At 36.1% G+C, this 19,235-nt stretch overlaps 10 protein-coding genes across 10 annotated transcripts; 5 read left to right on the plus strand and 5 right to left on the minus strand. All coding sequences in view use genetic code 12, as the record gives it.

The window, feature by feature from the left end:
- Window positions 1-30: 30 nt before the first annotated feature.
- Window positions 31-1,320, minus strand: CTRG_03106 (uncharacterized protein; the record flags this gene model as incomplete). The annotated part of the gene is made up of 1 exon (XM_002548763.1): window positions 31-1,320. One exon carries the CDS (start codon window positions 1,318-1,320, stop codon window positions 31-33), a length of 1,290 nt encoding a protein of 429 aa, XP_002548809.1.
- A 185-nt stretch (window positions 1,321-1,505) lies between these two features.
- RIO2 (protein kinase) lies at window positions 1,506-2,795 on the plus strand (the record flags this gene model as incomplete). Its single annotated transcript, XM_002548764.1, has 1 exon — window positions 1,506-2,795. The coding sequence occupies one exon, from the start codon at window positions 1,506-1,508 to the stop codon at window positions 2,793-2,795; it is 1,290 nt and encodes a 429-aa protein (XP_002548810.1).
- A 135-nt stretch (window positions 2,796-2,930) lies between these two features.
- Window positions 2,931-4,619, plus strand: CTRG_03108 (heat shock protein SSB1; the record flags this gene model as incomplete). The annotated part of the gene is made up of 1 exon (XM_002548765.1): window positions 2,931-4,619. One exon carries the CDS (start codon window positions 2,931-2,933, stop codon window positions 4,617-4,619), a length of 1,689 nt encoding a protein of 562 aa, XP_002548811.1.
- SSB1 (Hsp70 family ATPase) lies at window positions 3,000-4,841 on the minus strand (the record flags this gene model as incomplete). The annotated part of the gene is made up of 1 exon (XM_002548766.1): window positions 3,000-4,841. One exon carries the CDS (start codon window positions 4,839-4,841, stop codon window positions 3,000-3,002), a length of 1,842 nt encoding a protein of 613 aa, XP_002548812.1.
- A 231-nt stretch (window positions 4,842-5,072) lies between these two features.
- Window positions 5,073-5,828, minus strand: CTRG_03110 (uncharacterized protein; the record flags this gene model as incomplete). Its single annotated transcript, XM_002548767.1, has 1 exon — window positions 5,073-5,828. The coding sequence occupies one exon, from the start codon at window positions 5,826-5,828 to the stop codon at window positions 5,073-5,075; it is 756 nt and encodes a 251-aa protein (XP_002548813.1).
- A 573-nt stretch (window positions 5,829-6,401) lies between these two features.
- On the plus strand, window positions 6,402-8,606 carry SSY5 (Ssy5p; the record flags this gene model as incomplete). The annotated part of the gene is made up of 1 exon (XM_002548768.1): window positions 6,402-8,606. The coding sequence occupies one exon, from the start codon at window positions 6,402-6,404 to the stop codon at window positions 8,604-8,606; it is 2,205 nt and encodes a 734-aa protein (XP_002548814.1).
- Window positions 8,607-9,422: 816 nt separating this feature from the next.
- Window positions 9,423-12,263, minus strand: MIS11 (trifunctional formate-tetrahydrofolate ligase/methenyltetrahydrofolate cyclohydrolase/methylenetetrahydrofolate dehydrogenase; the record flags this gene model as incomplete). The annotated part of the gene is made up of 1 exon (XM_002548769.1): window positions 9,423-12,263. One exon carries the CDS (start codon window positions 12,261-12,263, stop codon window positions 9,423-9,425), a length of 2,841 nt encoding a protein of 946 aa, XP_002548815.1.
- A 721-nt stretch (window positions 12,264-12,984) lies between these two features.
- Window positions 12,985-13,722, minus strand: CTRG_03113 (translation initiation factor 6; the record flags this gene model as incomplete). The annotated part of the gene is made up of 1 exon (XM_002548770.1): window positions 12,985-13,722. The coding sequence occupies one exon, from the start codon at window positions 13,720-13,722 to the stop codon at window positions 12,985-12,987; it is 738 nt and encodes a 245-aa protein (XP_002548816.1).
- Window positions 13,723-15,271: 1,549 nt separating this feature from the next.
- CTRG_03114 (cytochrome P450) lies at window positions 15,272-16,783 on the plus strand (the record flags this gene model as incomplete). Its single annotated transcript, XM_002548771.1, has 1 exon — window positions 15,272-16,783. The coding sequence occupies one exon, from the start codon at window positions 15,272-15,274 to the stop codon at window positions 16,781-16,783; it is 1,512 nt and encodes a 503-aa protein (XP_002548817.1).
- Window positions 16,784-17,471: 688 nt separating this feature from the next.
- Window positions 17,472-19,025, plus strand: CTRG_03115 (cytochrome P450; the record flags this gene model as incomplete). The annotated part of the gene is made up of 1 exon (XM_002548772.1): window positions 17,472-19,025. The coding sequence occupies one exon, from the start codon at window positions 17,472-17,474 to the stop codon at window positions 19,023-19,025; it is 1,554 nt and encodes a 517-aa protein (XP_002548818.1).
- Window positions 19,026-19,235: the final 210 nt, after the last annotated feature.

Genomic DNA, 19,235 nt, shown 5'->3' on the forward strand with positions numbered 1-19,235 from the left:
TTAATAGGGCGGAGAATCTGCTTAATTTAACTATATACAGAAAAACTCCTTTGCATTTAATTGAACTCTTTTCTGTTTCTTTCGTGGTTGAGGTTTGGATGAAAGTGTTGATATGCGTTTCTCTTCACTAGTCACTTTTCGATTTAAAACAAACGTCTCACCGAGGTAGACTCTGCGTGCTGCTTTGGTTCTCAAATCCCAAGCGCCATTAATCGTCACTTCTGTAGTATGCTTATCGTTAGATACCTCGTCTACCATCATTAAGTCCAAGATCAGTTCCTCATTAAGGTTGATGCTTCTCGAATCAATAATCTTCTGACGTATTAAAGTACTTAGTTTCAAACCCAACGGTAGTTTACATATTAAGGAGTGTCGAGTCTTATCCAACTTATGCCACCCAGTACCTGTAACATAGCCATCTTTATCCAATGACATATGAATATCAGTTTCAATACATGATAAAACACTTGAGGAATTACTTAGTTTAAACAAATCAAGAATTCCCGTAGGGGTGACTCGAGTGTTGTGGATTTTGAGTAATTTTAATTTAGAAAGTTTCCCACTTTTGATACTTGAACATAAAGCTCCTATAATGGTGTTGTCAATCTCATGATTACTAAGATTTAGCACCATCAAGTCATTGATGTTGAATATTGTAAAATAATCGTCTCGTTGCATTTTCACCAACGAAAGATCCATAAACACCAGAGGATTCCACATGTTGATGAATTGCAATATATCCTCAAGATGAATGTTCCTAAATACGGTTTCAAAACGATGCAATCTATTTCCTGGGATACTACTTGCAAGTATTAGTTCATGACGAATATCATTGCTACCAATTGGTAGTCTATGAGCTTTAAATGAATGATGATTATGGAACTTGTTTACAAATTTTCTATAAATACTTGGTGAATCTTGTCCAAATTTAAGTATATTCAACCAAACTAGTTTCCATATTGACCACGGAGCTGCATCAAGTAGTTTTGAATCTATAAGTTGTACATTTTTTGCCAATTCTAATGCACATAACAGTTTTAGTGATGTAATTGTCTTTTTCCTTGGTGGCGTAATGTCAGATGATGCCAAAGGAGCTGGTGTTAAATCTGTCCATTTATATGATGGTTGGGATGATATAGAGTCCACAAAGTCAAACTGGTTCAGAGTTCCTCCTATCTTGCTCGCTCGATTGATAATTTCCTCATCGTTATCCTTCTTTGGTTTATTCTCTTTTCCATCACGTTTCCATTTCTTTTTGTTAGAATAATTCCCACGTCCTCTTGATATCCGACGATTGATAGAAGATCTTTGTTGTTTCATCGACAATCATACAAACACAAGATTGGAAAAGTTGAGGTAGAGAAAGAAAAAGCAAAAAAAAAAAAAAACATAAAAATCTCAGACCGAAACAAAGTTGCGACCATTGACAAGAAGAATTTTTTTTTTTTTTTTTCAGATTCTTGATGAGATGCAATTAGTTAATTAGAAAACACACAACTACAACAATGAAATTAGATACTTCTCATATGAGGTATTTAACCTCAGATGATTTTAGAGTTTTACAAGCTATAGAGTTAGGATCTCGTAATCATGAATTAGTTCCAACACAAATGATCCATTCTATTGGGGGTTTAAAATCCCCATCAGCTACCAATAGAGCTATTGGTGATATTGCCAAATTGAAATTGATTTCTAGATTGAGAAATGCCAAATATGATGGGTTTAGATTGACATACAATGGATATGATTATCTTGCTTTAAAGAGCATGCTTAATAGAGATACATTATATTCCGTTGGTACAACTATTGGTGTTGGTAAAGAATCTGATATCTATTCCGTTAGTGATCCACAAGGGGTTCAGAAAGTCATGAAAATCCATCGTTTGGGAAGAACATCATTTAAAACAGTTAAGAACAATCGTGATTATTTGAAGAATAAACAAACGTCGAACTGGATGTATTTGTCTAGGCTAGCAGCTGCCAAAGAATACCAATTCATGGAAGTTTTATACAACAATGGGTTCAATGTTCCTCAACCATTCGATTATTCCAGACATTGTGTTATGATGGAATGGATTAAAGGTATACCAATGAAACATTTGAGACAACACAAAAACTACAAGAAGTTATATTCCGATTTGATGAACTTCATTGTCAAACTAGCCAAGTCCGGGTTGATTCATTGTGATTTCAATGAGTTTAACATTATTATTCGTGATGACTCTACAAACTATGAGTATGACTTTGTTGTTATTGATTTCCCACAATGTGTATCGATTGAACATCCAGATGCAAAAGAGTACTTTGATCGTGATGTCCAAGGTATTAGAGACTTTTTCAGTAAAAAATTCAAATACAATCCGGAACATGATCCAACCATGTTTGATACCGATGGATATGGAGATGGCTACAAATATGCTTATCCTAATTTCAAACGTGATGTTATTAGAGAAAAAGCTTTGGATGTAGAAGTTCAAGCCTCAGGATATGCTAAAAAGAAGACTGGTAATAGAGAGGATAAAGATTTGGAAAAGGCCGTTATGGGTATGAGAATAACTACTGACGAGAATGATGATCTTTCAGAAATAGAAGATGAGCAAGATGATGATGATGATGATGAAGAAGGGTACGACGACGAAGACTTTGAAGAGGATGAGGAAGAGGAAGCGTTCGATGAAGAGGACCACGACGAAGAGGCAGAGGCTGAAGAAAATGAAAAGATTATCACTGCATTATCTTCTGGAGATAAGAAACTCAAAATGGATAAGTTAGGTAATTATATACTAGATGAGTAGTGTAGCTATAGCCAATAAATAATTCGACATCATTCCGTTTGCTTTTGACAGTTTTTAGAAAGTTTTTTAAATTTTATTAAAAGATGACTATATTAAATATACACAAACACACACAAGTACAAGTGAAATGCAAGTATGGTTCTTTTGTTTTTTTTCTCATTTTATCTCATTCCATTCTCTTTATCCAAATGTATTTTAGGTTACTTAACGAGTAGCCATACCTTTGGTGACAGCTCTCTTCAAAGCCAATTCAGCTTTTCTGTAATCATCAGCACTGGATTCTTCAATTTCCAAAGTTTGCAAAGCGTCAGACAAAGCAGCTTCGATCTTGTCCTTAGCAGATCTCTTCAATTTAGCAGACAAGACTGGGTCAGTGACAGTAGATTCAACAGAGGCAACGTAAGCTTCCAATTTTTGTTTTTGTTCGTGTCTCTTAGCGAAAGCATCATCAGAAGATTTGAATTTTTCAGCATCAGAGATCATCTTTTCAATTTCTTCAGTAGACAATCTACCAATAGAGTTGGAGATAGTAATGTTAGCAGATCTACCAGTGGATTTTTCAACGGCAGTGACTTTCAAGATACCGTTAGCATCAACTTCAAAGATAGCTTCCAAGACTGGTTCACCGGCTTGCATTGGTGGGATGTTCTTCAAGTCGAATTCACCCAACAAGGTGTTTTCAGAACAGTTGACACGTTCACCTTGGTAGACTGGGAATTGAACAGTGGTTTGGTGGTCAGCAACAGTGGTGAAGGTTCTTCTCTTGATGGTTGGGACAGTGGTGTTTCTTGGAACAACTGGGGCAAAAACGTTACCTTGCATAGCAACACCAAGAGACAATGGAATAACATCCAACAACAACAAGTCTTTGGTATCTTCGTTAGTGGATTGACCAGTCAAGATAGCACCTTGGACGGCAGCACCGTAAGCAACAGCTTCATCTGGGTTAATGGATTTTTCCAATTGTTTACCGTCAAAGAAGTCAGACAACAATTTTTGGACCTTTGGAATTCTGGTAGAACCACCAACCAAGACAACTTCGTCAACTTGGCTCTTGTTGATCTTAGCATCCTTCAAAACTTGTTCAACTGGTTCCAAAGTGGATTTGAACAAAGCAGAGTTGATGTCTTCGAATCTAGCTCTGGTAATGTTAGCAGAGAAATCTTCACCTTCAAACAAGGAGTCAATTTCAACAGTGGTTTGAGTACCAGAAGACAAGGATCTCTTGGCTCTTTCACAAGCAGTTCTCAATCTTCTCAAAGCTCTGGCATCACCAGAGATATCCAAACCAGTCTTTTTGTTGAATTCTTTTTTGAAGTGTTCCAACAAGTTGGTATCGAAATCTTGACCACCCAAGTGAGTGTCACCAGCAGTGGCTTTGACAGTGAAAACACCACCAGTAATGTTCAACAAGGAAACATCGAAAGTACCACCACCCAAATCGAAGATCAAGACGTGTCTTTCTTTTTCGGATTTACCAGCACCCAAACCGTAAGCAATGGCAGCGGCGGTTGGTTCGTTAATGATTCTCAAAACGTTCAAACCAGCAATGGCACCAGCATCTTTGGTAGCTTGTCTTTGAGCATCATTGAAGTAAGCTGGGACAGTAACAACAGCCTTTTCAACTTTCTTACCAATCTTGGCTTCAGCAATTTCCTTCATCTTGGTCAAGACCATGGAGGAAATTTCTTGTGGAGAGAAGGTCTTGGTTTCGTCCAAGTATTGAACTTCAATTTGTGGTTGACCGTTGCTGTCAACAACTTTGAATGGCCAGGATTTGATATCTTTTTGAACAGATTCATCATCGAAAGCTCTACCGATTAAACGTTTAGCATCGAAAACAGTGTTCTTTGGGTTCAAAGCAGCTTGATTCTTAGCGGCATCACCAATCAATCTTTCTTCACTAGTGAAAGCGACAAAAGATGGAGTAACTCTGTTACCTTGTTCATTGGCAATAATTTCAACTGCAGAATCGTAAGTAGCAACACATGAGTAAGTAGTACCTAAATCGATACCGATAGCACCTTGGAAAACACCGTCAGCCATTTTAAATTATGTTAAAGTGTAGGTTGTAAAGATAGAAAAAGAAGAAAAGGAGAAGAGTAAAAAGAAAAAAAGAAGGAAAAAAAAAAAGGGAAGTGAAATTTTTTATGGTGATGGTGAAAAATTTTTCTGAGAGGCACATTGAGGAAGCTCATTACCCAAAAGAAAAAGAAAAAAATATTACCAAGGATGTGACAGTATATGCAGGATAATAAAAATTACCCGGACCTCAACTCATCTTGCGCACACAAATGTGCCACAGATTCTATCAATCTCGATTAATGCAATGCTTATGTTTTCTTTTGCTCCAGTGATTTGAACTTGTTGAAGAGATTGTTTAGTTGATATAAATGGCGAATGATTTGAAGGATGCACCTTAATCCAGCATTTTGATTGTAACCTAATGGAATTCAAAATCGACCCCCTGGGACCAAGAATAGCAGATACCTGTTTTACTGGTAATGTAAGTGTGGTGGTTACGTACGCTGATGGCTCAGATGGAGGCACAATTCTGTTTACTGGTCTTAACTGACTAGCCGAATCGATTAAGATAGTCTTGAAGGAAGTATGCGATTTGCAATTAAGTATCGATTTGATAAATTGATCAATATTAGTTGGGTAGCATGTGATCATGCCACTCTTGTAGTCACCTTTCAATTGAACACTATTCACTACAGATCCCATTAGTCTAATTCTGTTTTCTATTTTCATCAGGATAGATATTAAAGATGTGATAATTGAAACATGGCAATTATCAATCACTACTTCCCACAATGAATTTAAAAGGTTTCTTTTGCATCTGATAGTAGAATCTTCGTTTGTGGCCATACTAACAGAATTCATTGACAAAAGGTTGCCTAATATTTGGCGCAAGGTAAAAGTTTCAAATACAAGGGCAAGTCCCACATATGAACCAACTTTTTCAGGTTTCAAAAGAATCAAATCCTTATTAACCACAGAATCAATCATTGCAGATAAACAGTCTCTCATGGCTGTCTGAAAGAATTATTCTCTTAATATTGTTGTCTCGTTTGCTTTTTGTATTTTGCAAATCATATTTGTTTTTTTTTTTTTTTTTTTGCAGCACACAAGAGGACAACATTTATTACACTTCATTGACCAACATATTTCCCACAACATAGTAAAAGGACTTAGAAATCATGCATGATCAGAAATGGAAAACAGGTAACACCTCTTATGCTTGACTGATAGTCTATGTGTCGCAACAACAATTAATAACGCAACTGATACCTATGAAGAAGCCAACAGAAAGCCATTATCTACATCAGCAGTCACTTTATATTTATCGATACTACCAATACTGTTATTAGTTATTATTATTCTATAGTAGCAGTGTCGATAGATCCATGCTTTATCCTGGTTATCATACCATTACACTGGTCGTGTACCTTATACTCAATGTGATTCATTGTCCTTCCCCCTTTTTTCTTTTGCGAAATTTTGAAGCCCCAAATAAAACAAACGAAAATCATTTGAAAGAGACAATCTCGTATAGGAGAAACAATATAATTTCTTTCAAGTTTAGTCACAGCACTGTTAGTCATGTCTATGAAACGCTTTTTATCAAGATCGTCAAATAAAAAGACTACAACGACAGGGGCTGGTGAGACGCCACCAACAACAGCCGGTACTTCGTCGTCATTCACATCTGAGTTGGTCCCTACAATCAGTAATCATTCAGGCGAGTCCCATGATTCCATAAAAGATCTAAGACCCATGTTCAACCAAATGAGAGAAGGACAATCTAGTAGTGCAAACCAGTATGATATGATGCATTTGAATTTAAATCCAACTATTCTGAACACTACCAAAGTTGCTAGTTCAACAAAGGGTTCAACAATCCAAGAGTCGGTGTTTTCTAGTAGACAATCGTATTCTACTAAACAGTCTTCTTACCAAAGTGACGTTTCTGCTAAAAGAAAGTTGGACTTTGCTCCTTCACAACCGTTGCAGATTTTAAACATTTTAGAAGAAAACGAGCACCAGAATTTAGAAGACTTGATCTGTGATAACTTAAAACAGTTGTCTCAAGATTTAAGCTATGTAGTGAACCAGTTTAATAACTCCACAATTAATTTATCGACAGCTGTCATCAACACCATCGACTGTTTGAAGAAATTTATTGCCTTCATTGAGAAAGCCAAATACCACGAATTTTCCAATACTGAATTTTGTTTCACGGCTTACAATTCTTCATCAGTGAGAAAGATATTAAAGATCTATCTTCATATGTATGATAATCTTTTACGAGATGATGTCTATATAAAGTTAAAGTTGTTATTAGTGAAGAATTTTAATGAATTTGCGCTGGTGTTGAACCATACAGGCCTTGATTCCCAGTTCAATGCCAACCCGGGCGAGATGATTAAACCCAAGAATTATGCTATTGGAACAAACCGTCTGAGCCTGTTACCGAACGAAGAAGTGTTGATTAAAATAATGGATCGAATCTCCCAAAGCAGTCTTTCTACGAAGGAACAGAATGGAGCCTTTATTGCACCAATAACCAGAGGCATATCCAAAGATTTGAATATTTTATGTTTGTATTTTGGGTATCCTGACCCAAAGGAATATCATTACAACCTCGTGCAAGGTTTACAAGGGTTGTACGAAGAGATTCATATTATTTTAATGAAGGATCAAATAGAATTAGCCAGTTCCAAGGAAGAAGCTATAACTATTCCACCTGCACAAAAATTCAAATTGCCATTCAGAGTACCCACAGAAGGAGAGCAAATACCAATGTCAATGTCATTATCAATCGAAAAGGCTACTCGTACCTCTGGAACTGTCGGTGGGTATATTCATCCAATCATTGATCTTGAAAAACAACCACATTTAAAATCATATGCTAATTCGAAATTTGCCGTTAGTTGTGGTCATGTATGCTTGGATTCTGAAGATCCTGAAAACTACCCGAATGTGTCATCGCCATCGTCTGTGTTGATTTCATTATACAAAGATGCTTTGACTCAGCAGTACCACAAGAGTCTTCACAATAACGCTAAGGATTCCAAGGCAGCATTTGGTGCCATGCTTCAGCAATTAGAGTCCATGTTCCCATTGAAGAAGATTTCGCAAGATGAGGTTCGTAACTTACCCAAAGTCAGATTTGGACAGATTATTTGGGGCGAACGTACTTTATTAACGATTGGAGAAAATGATGAGATCAACCAAGTTAGTGGAGTTGTTGAAAAGAAATTATCAGATCTTGCCATTATCAAACTAAATAAAAACTTGAAATGTGAGTGCAATTATCTTGGTGACGATGTGCCATTCAATGAATATGATCCTGCATTGATGTTTGATAATTTGTATGTTAAAAAAGTTTTGGACTTGAAAAGGTATGCACCTAAAGTGGTTCATACAGATATTCATGATGTAGATTCGGATATCTCCAATTATGATTCGACTATAAATAACAATTATTACGGACTAGAAGCATTTAAGATGGGTGCCACTACAAAGTATACTAGAGGTTGTCTCAATGGGATTAAGATTGTTTACTGGATGGATGGTCAAATAAACTCACTGGAGTTTGTAGTTTCACTGGATACGACATTTGCATCAGGAGGTGATTCGGGTTCTTGGTTATTAACCAAATTGGAGGACGGAAGTGGATTAGGTGTTCTTGGCATGTTGCATAGTTATGATGGTCAAGTTAAACAGTTTGGTTTATTCACACCAATGAGTGAGATATTAGATCGATTAGAAACAGTTACAGGGATAAAATGGTCAGTTTTGTAGTCATAGTAGTAGATTAAGTTACTGTCTGAATGTAAAATGAAATCACATCAACCAAAATCATGAAGTGTGTGTGTGGAGAGAGAGGGAGAGAAAGTGGCCGTGTACTAAACCCAATTTGACTCCTTCAAATGCGTAGTACAGAAAGTTCTCCATACAAGATGAAAAACAAAAAATATAGACAAAAAAAAAATAAATAAAACGAGACCAAAATGTAAATCTCAGAAATACCCTCATAAACTCAAGACCCTAAATTCAAACAATCGTACAACATGTCAGGAAAAGGAGGTAAATTAGTTTTGGCAACTACAGCAATAATAACATCAGTTTATTTTGGTGTAAACTTTTGGAAACCTATTGTTCTGTATGTATATTAATGTCTTCTCCAAATTAGTACCTACAAAGAATTGTTAATACTAACGATGGATCAATAGTGAACAATTAGAAAAAGATGGAAATTTAAGAAAAGATATAAAAATCGATACTCAAATAATAAAAGAAGACCAACCTAAATCTTGGGCTGATTTAAAACAAAAATGGGATGCAGTTGTTGATCCAGAAAAGAATTTTACCCCTGAGGATCAAAGAGTATTGGAATCATTGAAGACACATTTGGAGAAAAATAAGCCTGCCTTCGAACAAGAGGAAAAGAAGTAGGAACAAAAAAACAATTATACATGTACATATTAAACATTCAATAATAAACAAAACTTGTATTTAAATAATCGAGAACAAGTATTTACAAAATCTCTATAATAATATTTTAACTTTTTTTTTTCTTTTACATCTATTAATTTGAGGGTGCAAAAAAAGAATAATCTAGAACAAACCATCAATTTCACCATCTTCATTAACTTCAACATTCATGAAACCACAATGGGTTGGTAATCCAGGAATAGTTTGGATTTCGGCAGCCAAAGCATACAAGTATCCTGCACCAATAGAAGCTCTGACATCACGAATTGGGAATTTGAAACCAGTTGGAACACCGTTCAAAGTAGCATCATGAGATAAGGAGTATTGAGTTTTAGCAATACAGATTGGCAACTTGCCGAAACCTTGTTTGGTATAAAGATCGATTTTCTTTTGTGCTTCTGGTAAGAACTCAACTTCAGCGGCACCATACATTTCAGTAGCAATGGTGGAAATCTTGTCTTCAATAGATGGTTCCAATCCATACAAGAAACGGAAATCTCTTTCTGGAGAATTGGCAGCTTCCATAACACCTTTAGCCAAATCAATGGCACCTTTACCACCTTCTTCCCAATGGTTGGAAACAATGGCATCAACAGCACCAGCTTTCAAAGCTTCTTCTTTGATAACTTCATGCTCCTTATCGGAATCAGAGGACATCTTGTTAATGGCAACAACAACTGGTAAACCATAGCTCTTGGCGTTGGAGATATGTTTGGCCAAGTTTGAGCAACCAGCTCTTAATAATTCAACATTTTCTTGAGTGTATTCTGGAGCCAATGGTGCACCGGCCTTGACTTCTGGACCACCACCGTGTACTTTCAAAGCACGTACAGTAGCAACAATAACAATGACATCTGGAACCAATCCAGAAGATCTACATTTAATGTTGATGAATCTTTCACCACCCATAGTGAAGTCGAACCCGGCTTCAGTGACAACATAACCTTCTTGTTCTTTCTTTTCTTCAGGAGACAAGTCTGGTGAAGTACCAGCTAATTTCAAAGCCATCTTATCAGCCAAAATAGATGAGGCACCAATAGAGATGTTGGCAAATGGACCAGCATGAACGAAAACTGGAGTACCTTCCAAGGTTTGCATGATGTTTGGCTTAATGGCATCCTTCAACAAGGCAGTTAAAGCACCAGCACATCCGATATCTTCACAAGTAATTGGAACACCAGCTTTAGAGGAACCAATGACCATTCTACCTAATCTTTCTCTCATATCTTCCAAGGAGTTGGCCAAGGCTAAGATGGCCATACATTCAGAAGCAACGGTGATATCAAAACCAGTTGCTCTGGTGAATCCCTTTTCGGTTGGGGCTTGACCAACAGTGATACCTCTCAAGAATCTATCGTTACAGTCAACAACTCTTCTCCAGGTAATGGATTCTGGGTCGATATCCAATCTGGCAAATTGGGTAACTTCTTCAGGAGTTAATTCGTTAGGATTCGTTTTTTCAATACCCAATTTCTTCAATCTTCTCAACATAGAAGGAGTGAATTTTCTAACACCTTTCTTTTCTGGAACCAATCTCTTGTATAATGGACCGTCCTTTTGGGTGCTTTCATGGAACATTCTGGTGTCGATGGCAGCAGCCAATAAATTGTTAGCCATGGTAATAGCATGAATATCACCAGTAACATGCATGTTGAATTCATCCATAGGAATAACTTGAGAGTAACCACCCCCTGCGGCACCACCCTTGATACCGAAAGTTGGACCCATAGAAGGTTGTCTAACATTAGCAAAAACATTCTTGTTCAAATGAGCACCCAAAGCTTGAGCCAAACCAACAGTGGTGGTGGATTTACCTTCACCCAATGGAGTTGGTGTGATACCAGTAACCAAAACATATTTACCGTTTTCTTTGTTTTGCAAACGTTTCAAGATATCCAAGGAAACTTTAGCTTTGTAGAATCCAAATGGTTCCAATTCAGAGTCCAAAATACCAGCTTCTTCAGCGACTTGGGTGATTCTTTTTGGTTGTTGAGCACGAGAAATTTCAAAGTCGGAAGGGACTGGGTTTTGCAAGTTTAATTTTAAAGGGTTGGTGAATTTTGGAGTTTGGTTGTTGGCTTGGTAGTGTCTTTTAGCAGCAGTGACAGCGTTATCCAACAAACAAGCAACAGTCATTGGGCCAACACCACCTGGAACTGGGGTGATCAAAGCAACTTTTTCTTTAGCGACATCGAATTCGACATCACCAATCATACGTTGACCGGATTTCTTAGTGGCATCTGGGATAAAGTTAGTTCCAACATCAATGACAACAGAACCTTCTTTCAACCATTCACCTTTAACAAAAGCAGGTTGGCCAATTGCGGCAACGACGATATCAGCATCGGCAAGGTATTTTTGGATTTTGTCCAATGGTGTTTTGGAATGAACAACAGTAACGTTAGCATTAGCTTTAGTCAACAAGTTAGCAATTGGTTTACCAACAATATCGGATCTACCTAAGACAACAGCGTTTTTACCTTCAATGTCAACATTGGATTTTTCCAACAAGTACATAATACCCATTGGAGTACATGGCAAAAACAATGGTTCACCACCTTTCTTGGCCAATTCACCAACATTGAATGGACCAAATCCATCAACGTCTTTGTCGGCCAAAACAGCATTGGTGACTTTAACTTCATCGATATGTTTAGGTAATGGTAATTGGACCAAGACACCGTCGACGTCCAAAGAATTGTTCAATTTTTCAACTTGACTCAACAATTCAAATTCGGAGATATCTTCAGGTAATTTAATGATTTCACAACCAATATTGGCTTCTTCAGCAGCTTTCAATTTCATTTTGACATAAGTGGTAGAATCAGGACGTTCACCTACTTGAATGATACTTAAGTGGGGTTTGAAGTCTTGGTGTTTAGATTGAAATTGTTCGATCTCATCATGGATTTTAGTGCGGAGATCTAAAGCAATAGCTTTACCGTCAATGAGTTCAGCTACCATTCTTGTAATGTATAGTTGATATTAAAAAGAAATAGAAGTGAAAATAGGATTCAAGTAAAAACGTGCATTAAAAGAAGAAGTAGAAAAAAAAATGGAAGAAATTTATCGTTTATTTATAACAATACTGGGAACTCACCCATTCGACCTCGCCAGATCTAAAATTTTTCGTTTTCCATTTCTCCTTTATCGCACAACGCTGCAAAAAAAATTTTTTTTTTTTTTTTCGTTCTTTCAGGCGAATTATTATTTTGACTCTGACTCAGATGCATTTTCAAAAGCGATGAGTCTTTTTTATTAAATGATGCAATATTCAGGAGATTGACACAAATGAAGTACCCCTTTGTTATTTTCAATCAAATCAAGGTATAGTAGTTCATCTTTCGGAGTTTTTTTTTTTTTTTGTTTTTACTTTACAGTCGTTTTAAGTATTTTCCATTTGGTAAGGTTCGCAGTCAAAAATTGACCAACATTATCAACATCGTGCCGTACATTAACACTTTCTCCATTCCAGTATAGAAATACATGATTTGGGAGCTTATTTTTAATCAACTGGAAATACACGACAAACCTACTAATAAAGATCATACTCAGTACTAAAGGTACTTTTACAATTCATTACTGTTACATTCGTTTTCTAAAAAAGAAAAATAGAGACCCGTATTAAAGAAAAAGAAAAAAAAAAAAAATTACACATCAATGATAGACTAATACACCTGTATCTCTAAGAATAAGTTTCAATCAAGGTATCTCTCAAGTTACCACCAATAGCATCTGGTTGGGCATCTTGTAATCTGAAAATGGATTCAATAACAGACAATTCTGGGGCAGTGGTGTCTAAACCAGTAACACTGAGCCAATCATTAACAACCATACCAGCACCAACAACTGAACTACCTCTATTTACGGTACCAGCAACCAATGGAACTTGTAATAAACTAGATAATTCTTCTTGATCTTGTATAGAAGTTTGTGGATGTACCAAACCACCTTGGTTACTTAATGCACAATATGAACCAACTAAAACGTTACCAGCAATGGTTTGACGGAAAACTTCAACTCCTAATACATCAGCAATCAACTCTTCAGTTTCTCTTTCAATATCTGGATGAACCAAAGCAACGTAATCATTACAACATATAACATTACCTAAAGCAGATAATCTTTCTTCAACTCTTTGGATTTTAACGGAATCTGGTAAGGAATTTCTCAAATGCATTAACTCTTGATCAGTTGTTTGAGTAGGAACTAACAAACCTCTTCTGTTACCAGATGTCATTCTCCCCACAATACGGGTACCAGCAATAGTGGTGTGTACAATTGGGATTATGTCTCCTAATTCAGCTTCAAACGCAGAATAAAAGTTTTCGGATCCACCAACTGCTACTAAACAATAGGAATTGGTCAAGTTGGAGAAGACACCAACCTCGTTGGAATTTTCAAATTGAGTTCTAGTAGCCATTATGTGTACTTATAAATCTTGGTATTAAAATCTAATTTATGAAAAAGAAATATTATAAAAAAATAAAATGAAAAATAACAACAACAAATAGATCAACAACTGTTCTTTTTTTTATAGTACTATTGTAATAGTGGTATAAACGTTGTTGTGGTTCCCTTTGTTATGTAAATAAAGATGACTCTAAAAGAAAAAAAAGAAAGGCAAATTTAGAGAAGAGTAGAATGAAAAAAAAAAAAAAATCCATCTCATCAAGAAAAGTCGTGTACATTGTAGGTGTGTGCACGTGCCATCTGCACGTGATACGATATAGTTTTAATAGTTTGGTGTCTTTGTGATTATGTGCTTTTTTGTGGGGGGATACGCGTACTATCATGTAATTACAATCTATTATAAATATGTGGAATTGGTTGTACGTTATACTGTTTAGCAATTTGTCATTGAAGCACAATAGACGCCTTTGTAGTATGTTTGATTATTTATCTCAACCTTGCAATTTAATAAGACCGAATTGATTTGATATACTATCTGACCAATTAATCGGTTGCCACATTTATTAGATTGTTATCTAAATATACCTGACTTATCATTTTTAGAACAAGCATAGAAACACGAATCCCTAATGGAAATAATAACACGTGTTATTAACAATTGTTAGTATACCACCATCCAGTATTGTCTATGGTGCCAGATCCATTAAGAATGATCTTGTGTATATATGCATGTGTGTGTATGTTTATCGTGAAAAGTCGTCCGATTTTTGAATACCGTTTGTGGCATTGCTAAGACTTTTCAACGTAGCATAGTTGAATATACGCCATCAACTTTGCTACATTAGTTCAATTTATTGTTATTATAATGGCATTATTAACAATCATTGTGTGACTAGCGCTGATTACATAAGCGCAAGTTTAAGATGCATTTGCAGCTGTACAACTAGAAGTCATCGCTAGTGTGGCTAGTATCAATTAGTTTCTCATATTGTAGAACTAACACTGCCAAGTAATTCGTGTCACTGTGTCATTTTGTTTCGAAATATATCGAATTCAATCGGCCGTTGATTAGATAAGCCAATTCTTGCTGTAATTGTCATACAGTTTTTTTTTTTTTTTTTTGATTCGGGTTTACAGTAGTTCAACTGGATTGTTTTACGAGAGTGATAGAGTGACAAAATCTCGTAGACAGTACAACTGTATCTTATTGTATTTTTTTTTTTGTCATCATCTTCTTCGCAGTATACAAATGTGCCGGACTAAAATGACTGCAAAATATAAATTTTAGATTATTATAAACAAAAATAAACAAAGGAGCTAAAAATAGGTACTAAAATCACCGACGGTACTAGTACTAGACATTGTGTATGATGAGTGATTGTATTGAGTCAAGAATAAACATTAGATCACTATTGGTAAAATGTTCTCTTTGGAAATGATTAATTGTACACATAGTTTCGTAATGCAGCATAGAGTGGATTATATAAAGAGCAGTCATAGGACAAAAATTATGATATCCGGATATCATTTTTGTTTTCTATAATACATAACCATCGACCATGTCATTAACAGAAACAACTGCTACGTTTATTTACAATTATTGGTACATCATATTCATTATATTCTACACAACCAGCAAAATCATCAAGTATCATCACACGACATATCTTATGATAAAGTTCAAAGCTTCTCCGCCTTTGAATTACATAAATAAAGGTTTTTTTGGAATTCAGGCGACGTTCACGGAATTGAAACATCTTATATGTCACACATCGATTGATTACGCCATCGATCAATTCAATAACGTCCCATTCCCACATGTTCATACTTTTGTAACCAAAGTTCTTGGTAATGAGTTAATCATGACAAAAGATCCTGAAAATATTAAAGTTTTATTGAGTTCCAGTTTTGATAAGTTTGATTATGGAACACGTTCAAGTGCCGTGCAACCATCTTTAGGAATGGGGATATTCACTCTTGAAGGAGAAAATTGGAAAGCAACAAGAAGTGTTTTAAGGAACATGTTTGATAGAAAATCAATTGACAAGGTACATGATTTTGAACCACATTTCAAAACCCTTCAGAAAAGAATAGATGGGAAGGTTGGATATTTTGACATCCAACAGGAGTTTTTAAAATTAGGATTGGAATTGAGTATTGAGTTTATTTTTGGTCAAGTTGTATCGGAAGATGTCCCACATTATGATGATTTTACCCAGGCTTGGGATAGATGTCAAGACTATATGATGCTAAGATTATTGTTGGGGGATTTTTATTGGATAGCTAATGACTGGAGATATAAACAGTCCAATCAAATTGTGCAAGCTTTTTGTGATTATTTGGTGCAAAAATCACTTGAAAATACATGCAACGACAAATTTGTCTTTGTACAGGAACTTGCAAAACACACGACCAACAAAACGTTCATTAGAGATCAAGCATTAAGCTTGATTATGGCTTCAAGAGACACAACTGCTGAGTTGATGGCATTCACCATACTAGAATTATCCAGAAATCCCACTATCTGGGAAAGATTAAGAGAGGAAATAGATGCCAATTTTGGATTGGAATCACCCGACTTGCTTACATTTGATTCACTTCGCAAGTTCAAATATGTTCAAGCTATCTTGAATGAGACTCTTAGGATGTACCCTGGAGTTCCAAGAAATATGAAAACTGCTAAATGTACTACTACATTACCAAAAGGAGGAGGGAAAGATGGTCAAGATCCAATTCTAGTTAAAAAGGGTCAATCTGTTGGGTTTATTTCCATAGCTACTCATTTGGATCCGGTTTATTTTGGTAGTGATGCCCATGTGTTTAGACCAGACCGCTGGTTTGATTCTAGTATGAAAAATTTGGGGTGTAAATACTTGCCCTTTAACGTCGGTCCAAGAACGTGTTTGGGACAACAGTACACTTTGATTGAGGCAAGCTACTTGTTAGTTCGTCTAGCGCAAACATATGAAACAGTTGAATCACATCCCGATTCAGTTTATCCACCAAGGAAGAAAGCGTTGATCAATATGTGTGCTGCAGACGGTGTTGATGTCAAGTTCCATAGATTATAAGTTTTTAGATAATTGTGTAGCATACGACGGAGATAATCATTATCAAATTTTGTGTAATATAGCGGGTAGAAACAAATAGAGATTTACAATTTCTATCCTTCTTTTCGGTTACAAATACACGACCATGGAGGGTCTAACAATCAAGACTAAATGAGGGGCAAGAGAGAGAGAGAAAAAGCAAAGTTGGGCGGAGAGAGTAGTAACAAATTCAATACAATTTTGCATGTGACACAAATACTGCCTCTCTTTTTGTCAAATCATCAACCCAACTTTAATAAGCAAACAGTAACAAAAAAAAGGGGGAAGAACATTGTTCTACGCATGAAACATGCCTTCTGTCATTTTGGATTAAGAGCATGGAAAATAATTTAGATCTCTCGAAATTTATCCGTTTCATTAGCACTGAAGATATGTTTAAAGGAATTCTAACGGAGAAATAGTTTCAGTTGACTTATCATTGATTCCTTTCATAAAGAAAAAATGATGTAACAAAGGGAGAACAAAAAAAAAAAAAGGAGAAGCAATAAACTCCGCTCCTTCTAACAATTAGGCAACCACACACGTTGGACATATATATATATATATATGTTCTGGTATGTTGTCTCCTTTAAATTTTTTCCAGCGATTTTCATCGACAACATAATTTATTGATCTTTTTTTTTTTCAATTAGACATATTCCAACCCACAATGATCGAACAAGTTGTTGAATACTGGTACGTGGTCTTACCATTGGTATTTATCCTTCATAAAGTATTTGACATGTGGCACACTCGTCGGTTGATGAAGCAATTGGGCGCTGCTCCTGTCACAAACCAATTACACGACAATTTTTTTGGTATTATCAACGGATGGAAAGCACTTAAGTTCAAGAAAGAAGGTAGAGCTCAAGAATATAATGATTATAAATTTGCCAATTCGAAAATTCCAAGTGTGGGTACTTATGTTAGTACCATCTTTGGAACAAAGCTCCTCGTCACAAAAGATCCGGAGAATATCAAAGCTTTATTAGCAACCCAATTCAGTGATTTTTCCTTGGGTAAGAGGCATACACTTTTCAAACCATTATTAGGTGACGGTATTTTCACTTTGGATGGAGAAGGTTGGAAACATAGTCGAGCTATGTTGAGACCACAGTTTGCAAGAGAACAAGTTGCCCATGTCACTTCTTTAGAGCCACATTTCCAATTGTTGAAAAAACATATCCTCAAGAACAAAGGAGGTTTTTTTGATATCCAGGAATTGTTTTTCCGATTCACTGTTGATTCAGCTACTGAGTTTTTGTTTGGTGAATCAGTACACTCTTTGAAGGATGAAACAATTGGGTATAACCAAGATGATATCGACTTTGTTGGTAGAAAGGATTTTGCGGAATCGTTCAACAAGGCACAAGAGTATCTTGCTATTAGAACTTTGGTGCAAGATTTTTATTATCTTGTAAACAATCAGGAATTCAGAGATTGCAATAAACTGGTACACAAGTTTACCAACTACTATGTCCAAAGAGCATTGGATGCCACTCCTGAAGAGCTTGAAAAGCAAAGTGGATATGTTTTCTTGTATGAATTGGTTAAACAAACCAGAGACCCTAATGTATTGAGAGATCAATCATTGAACATCTTATTAGCTGGTAGAGATACCACTGCTGGGTTGTTGTCATTTGCGGTATTTGAACTTGCTAGGAATCCACATATTTGGGCCAAATTAAGAGAAGATGTTGAATCCCAATTTGGTCTTGGTGAAGAATCTCGCATTGAAGAGATTACCTTTGAAAGTTTAAAACGATGTGAATACTTGAAAGCTTTCCTTAACGAAACATTACGTGTTTATCCAAGTGTTCCAAGAAATTTCAGAATTGCTACCAAAAACACCACTTTACCAAGAGGTGGTGGTTCAGACGGCAATTCTCCTGTTTTGGTCAAAAAGGGCGAGGCTGTTTCATATGGTATAAATTCTACTCACTTAGATCCTGTCTATTATGGTGACGATGCTGCAGAATTTAGACCAGAAAGATGGAACGAGCCATCAACAAGAAAATTGGGATGGGCATATTTACCGTTCAACGGAGGCCCAAGAATTTGTTTAGGTCAACAATTTGCTTTAACCGAAGCGGGTTATGTATTGGTTAGATTGGCCCAAAGTTTTGACACCTTGGAATTGAAGCCACCAGTTGTGTATCCACCAAAGAGATTAACAAACTTGACTATGTCTTTACAAGACGGAACTATTGTCAAGATCGATTAGAATTTGTTTGTATTTTCTTATAGCTAATTATTCAGTTCTTTATTTTTTTAAACCTTAGAGATCGTGACGAGACGTACACTTCTGTAGGTATGTGTTTCTTTTAAAAATTCGAACGTACATATCCCTTGTTATCTGAAAGATAATACTTTATGCAGTTTATATCCTTTTACTCTTTCTGTTCGCATGTGTGGGGTTGATATGGTGATAAGT

Source organism: Candida tropicalis (genome assembly GCF_000006335.3).
Source record: "Candida tropicalis MYA-3404 genomic scaffold supercont3.4, whole genome shotgun sequence".
Taxonomy (NCBI): Eukaryota; Fungi; Ascomycota; class Pichiomycetes; order Serinales; family Debaryomycetaceae; genus Candida; species Candida tropicalis.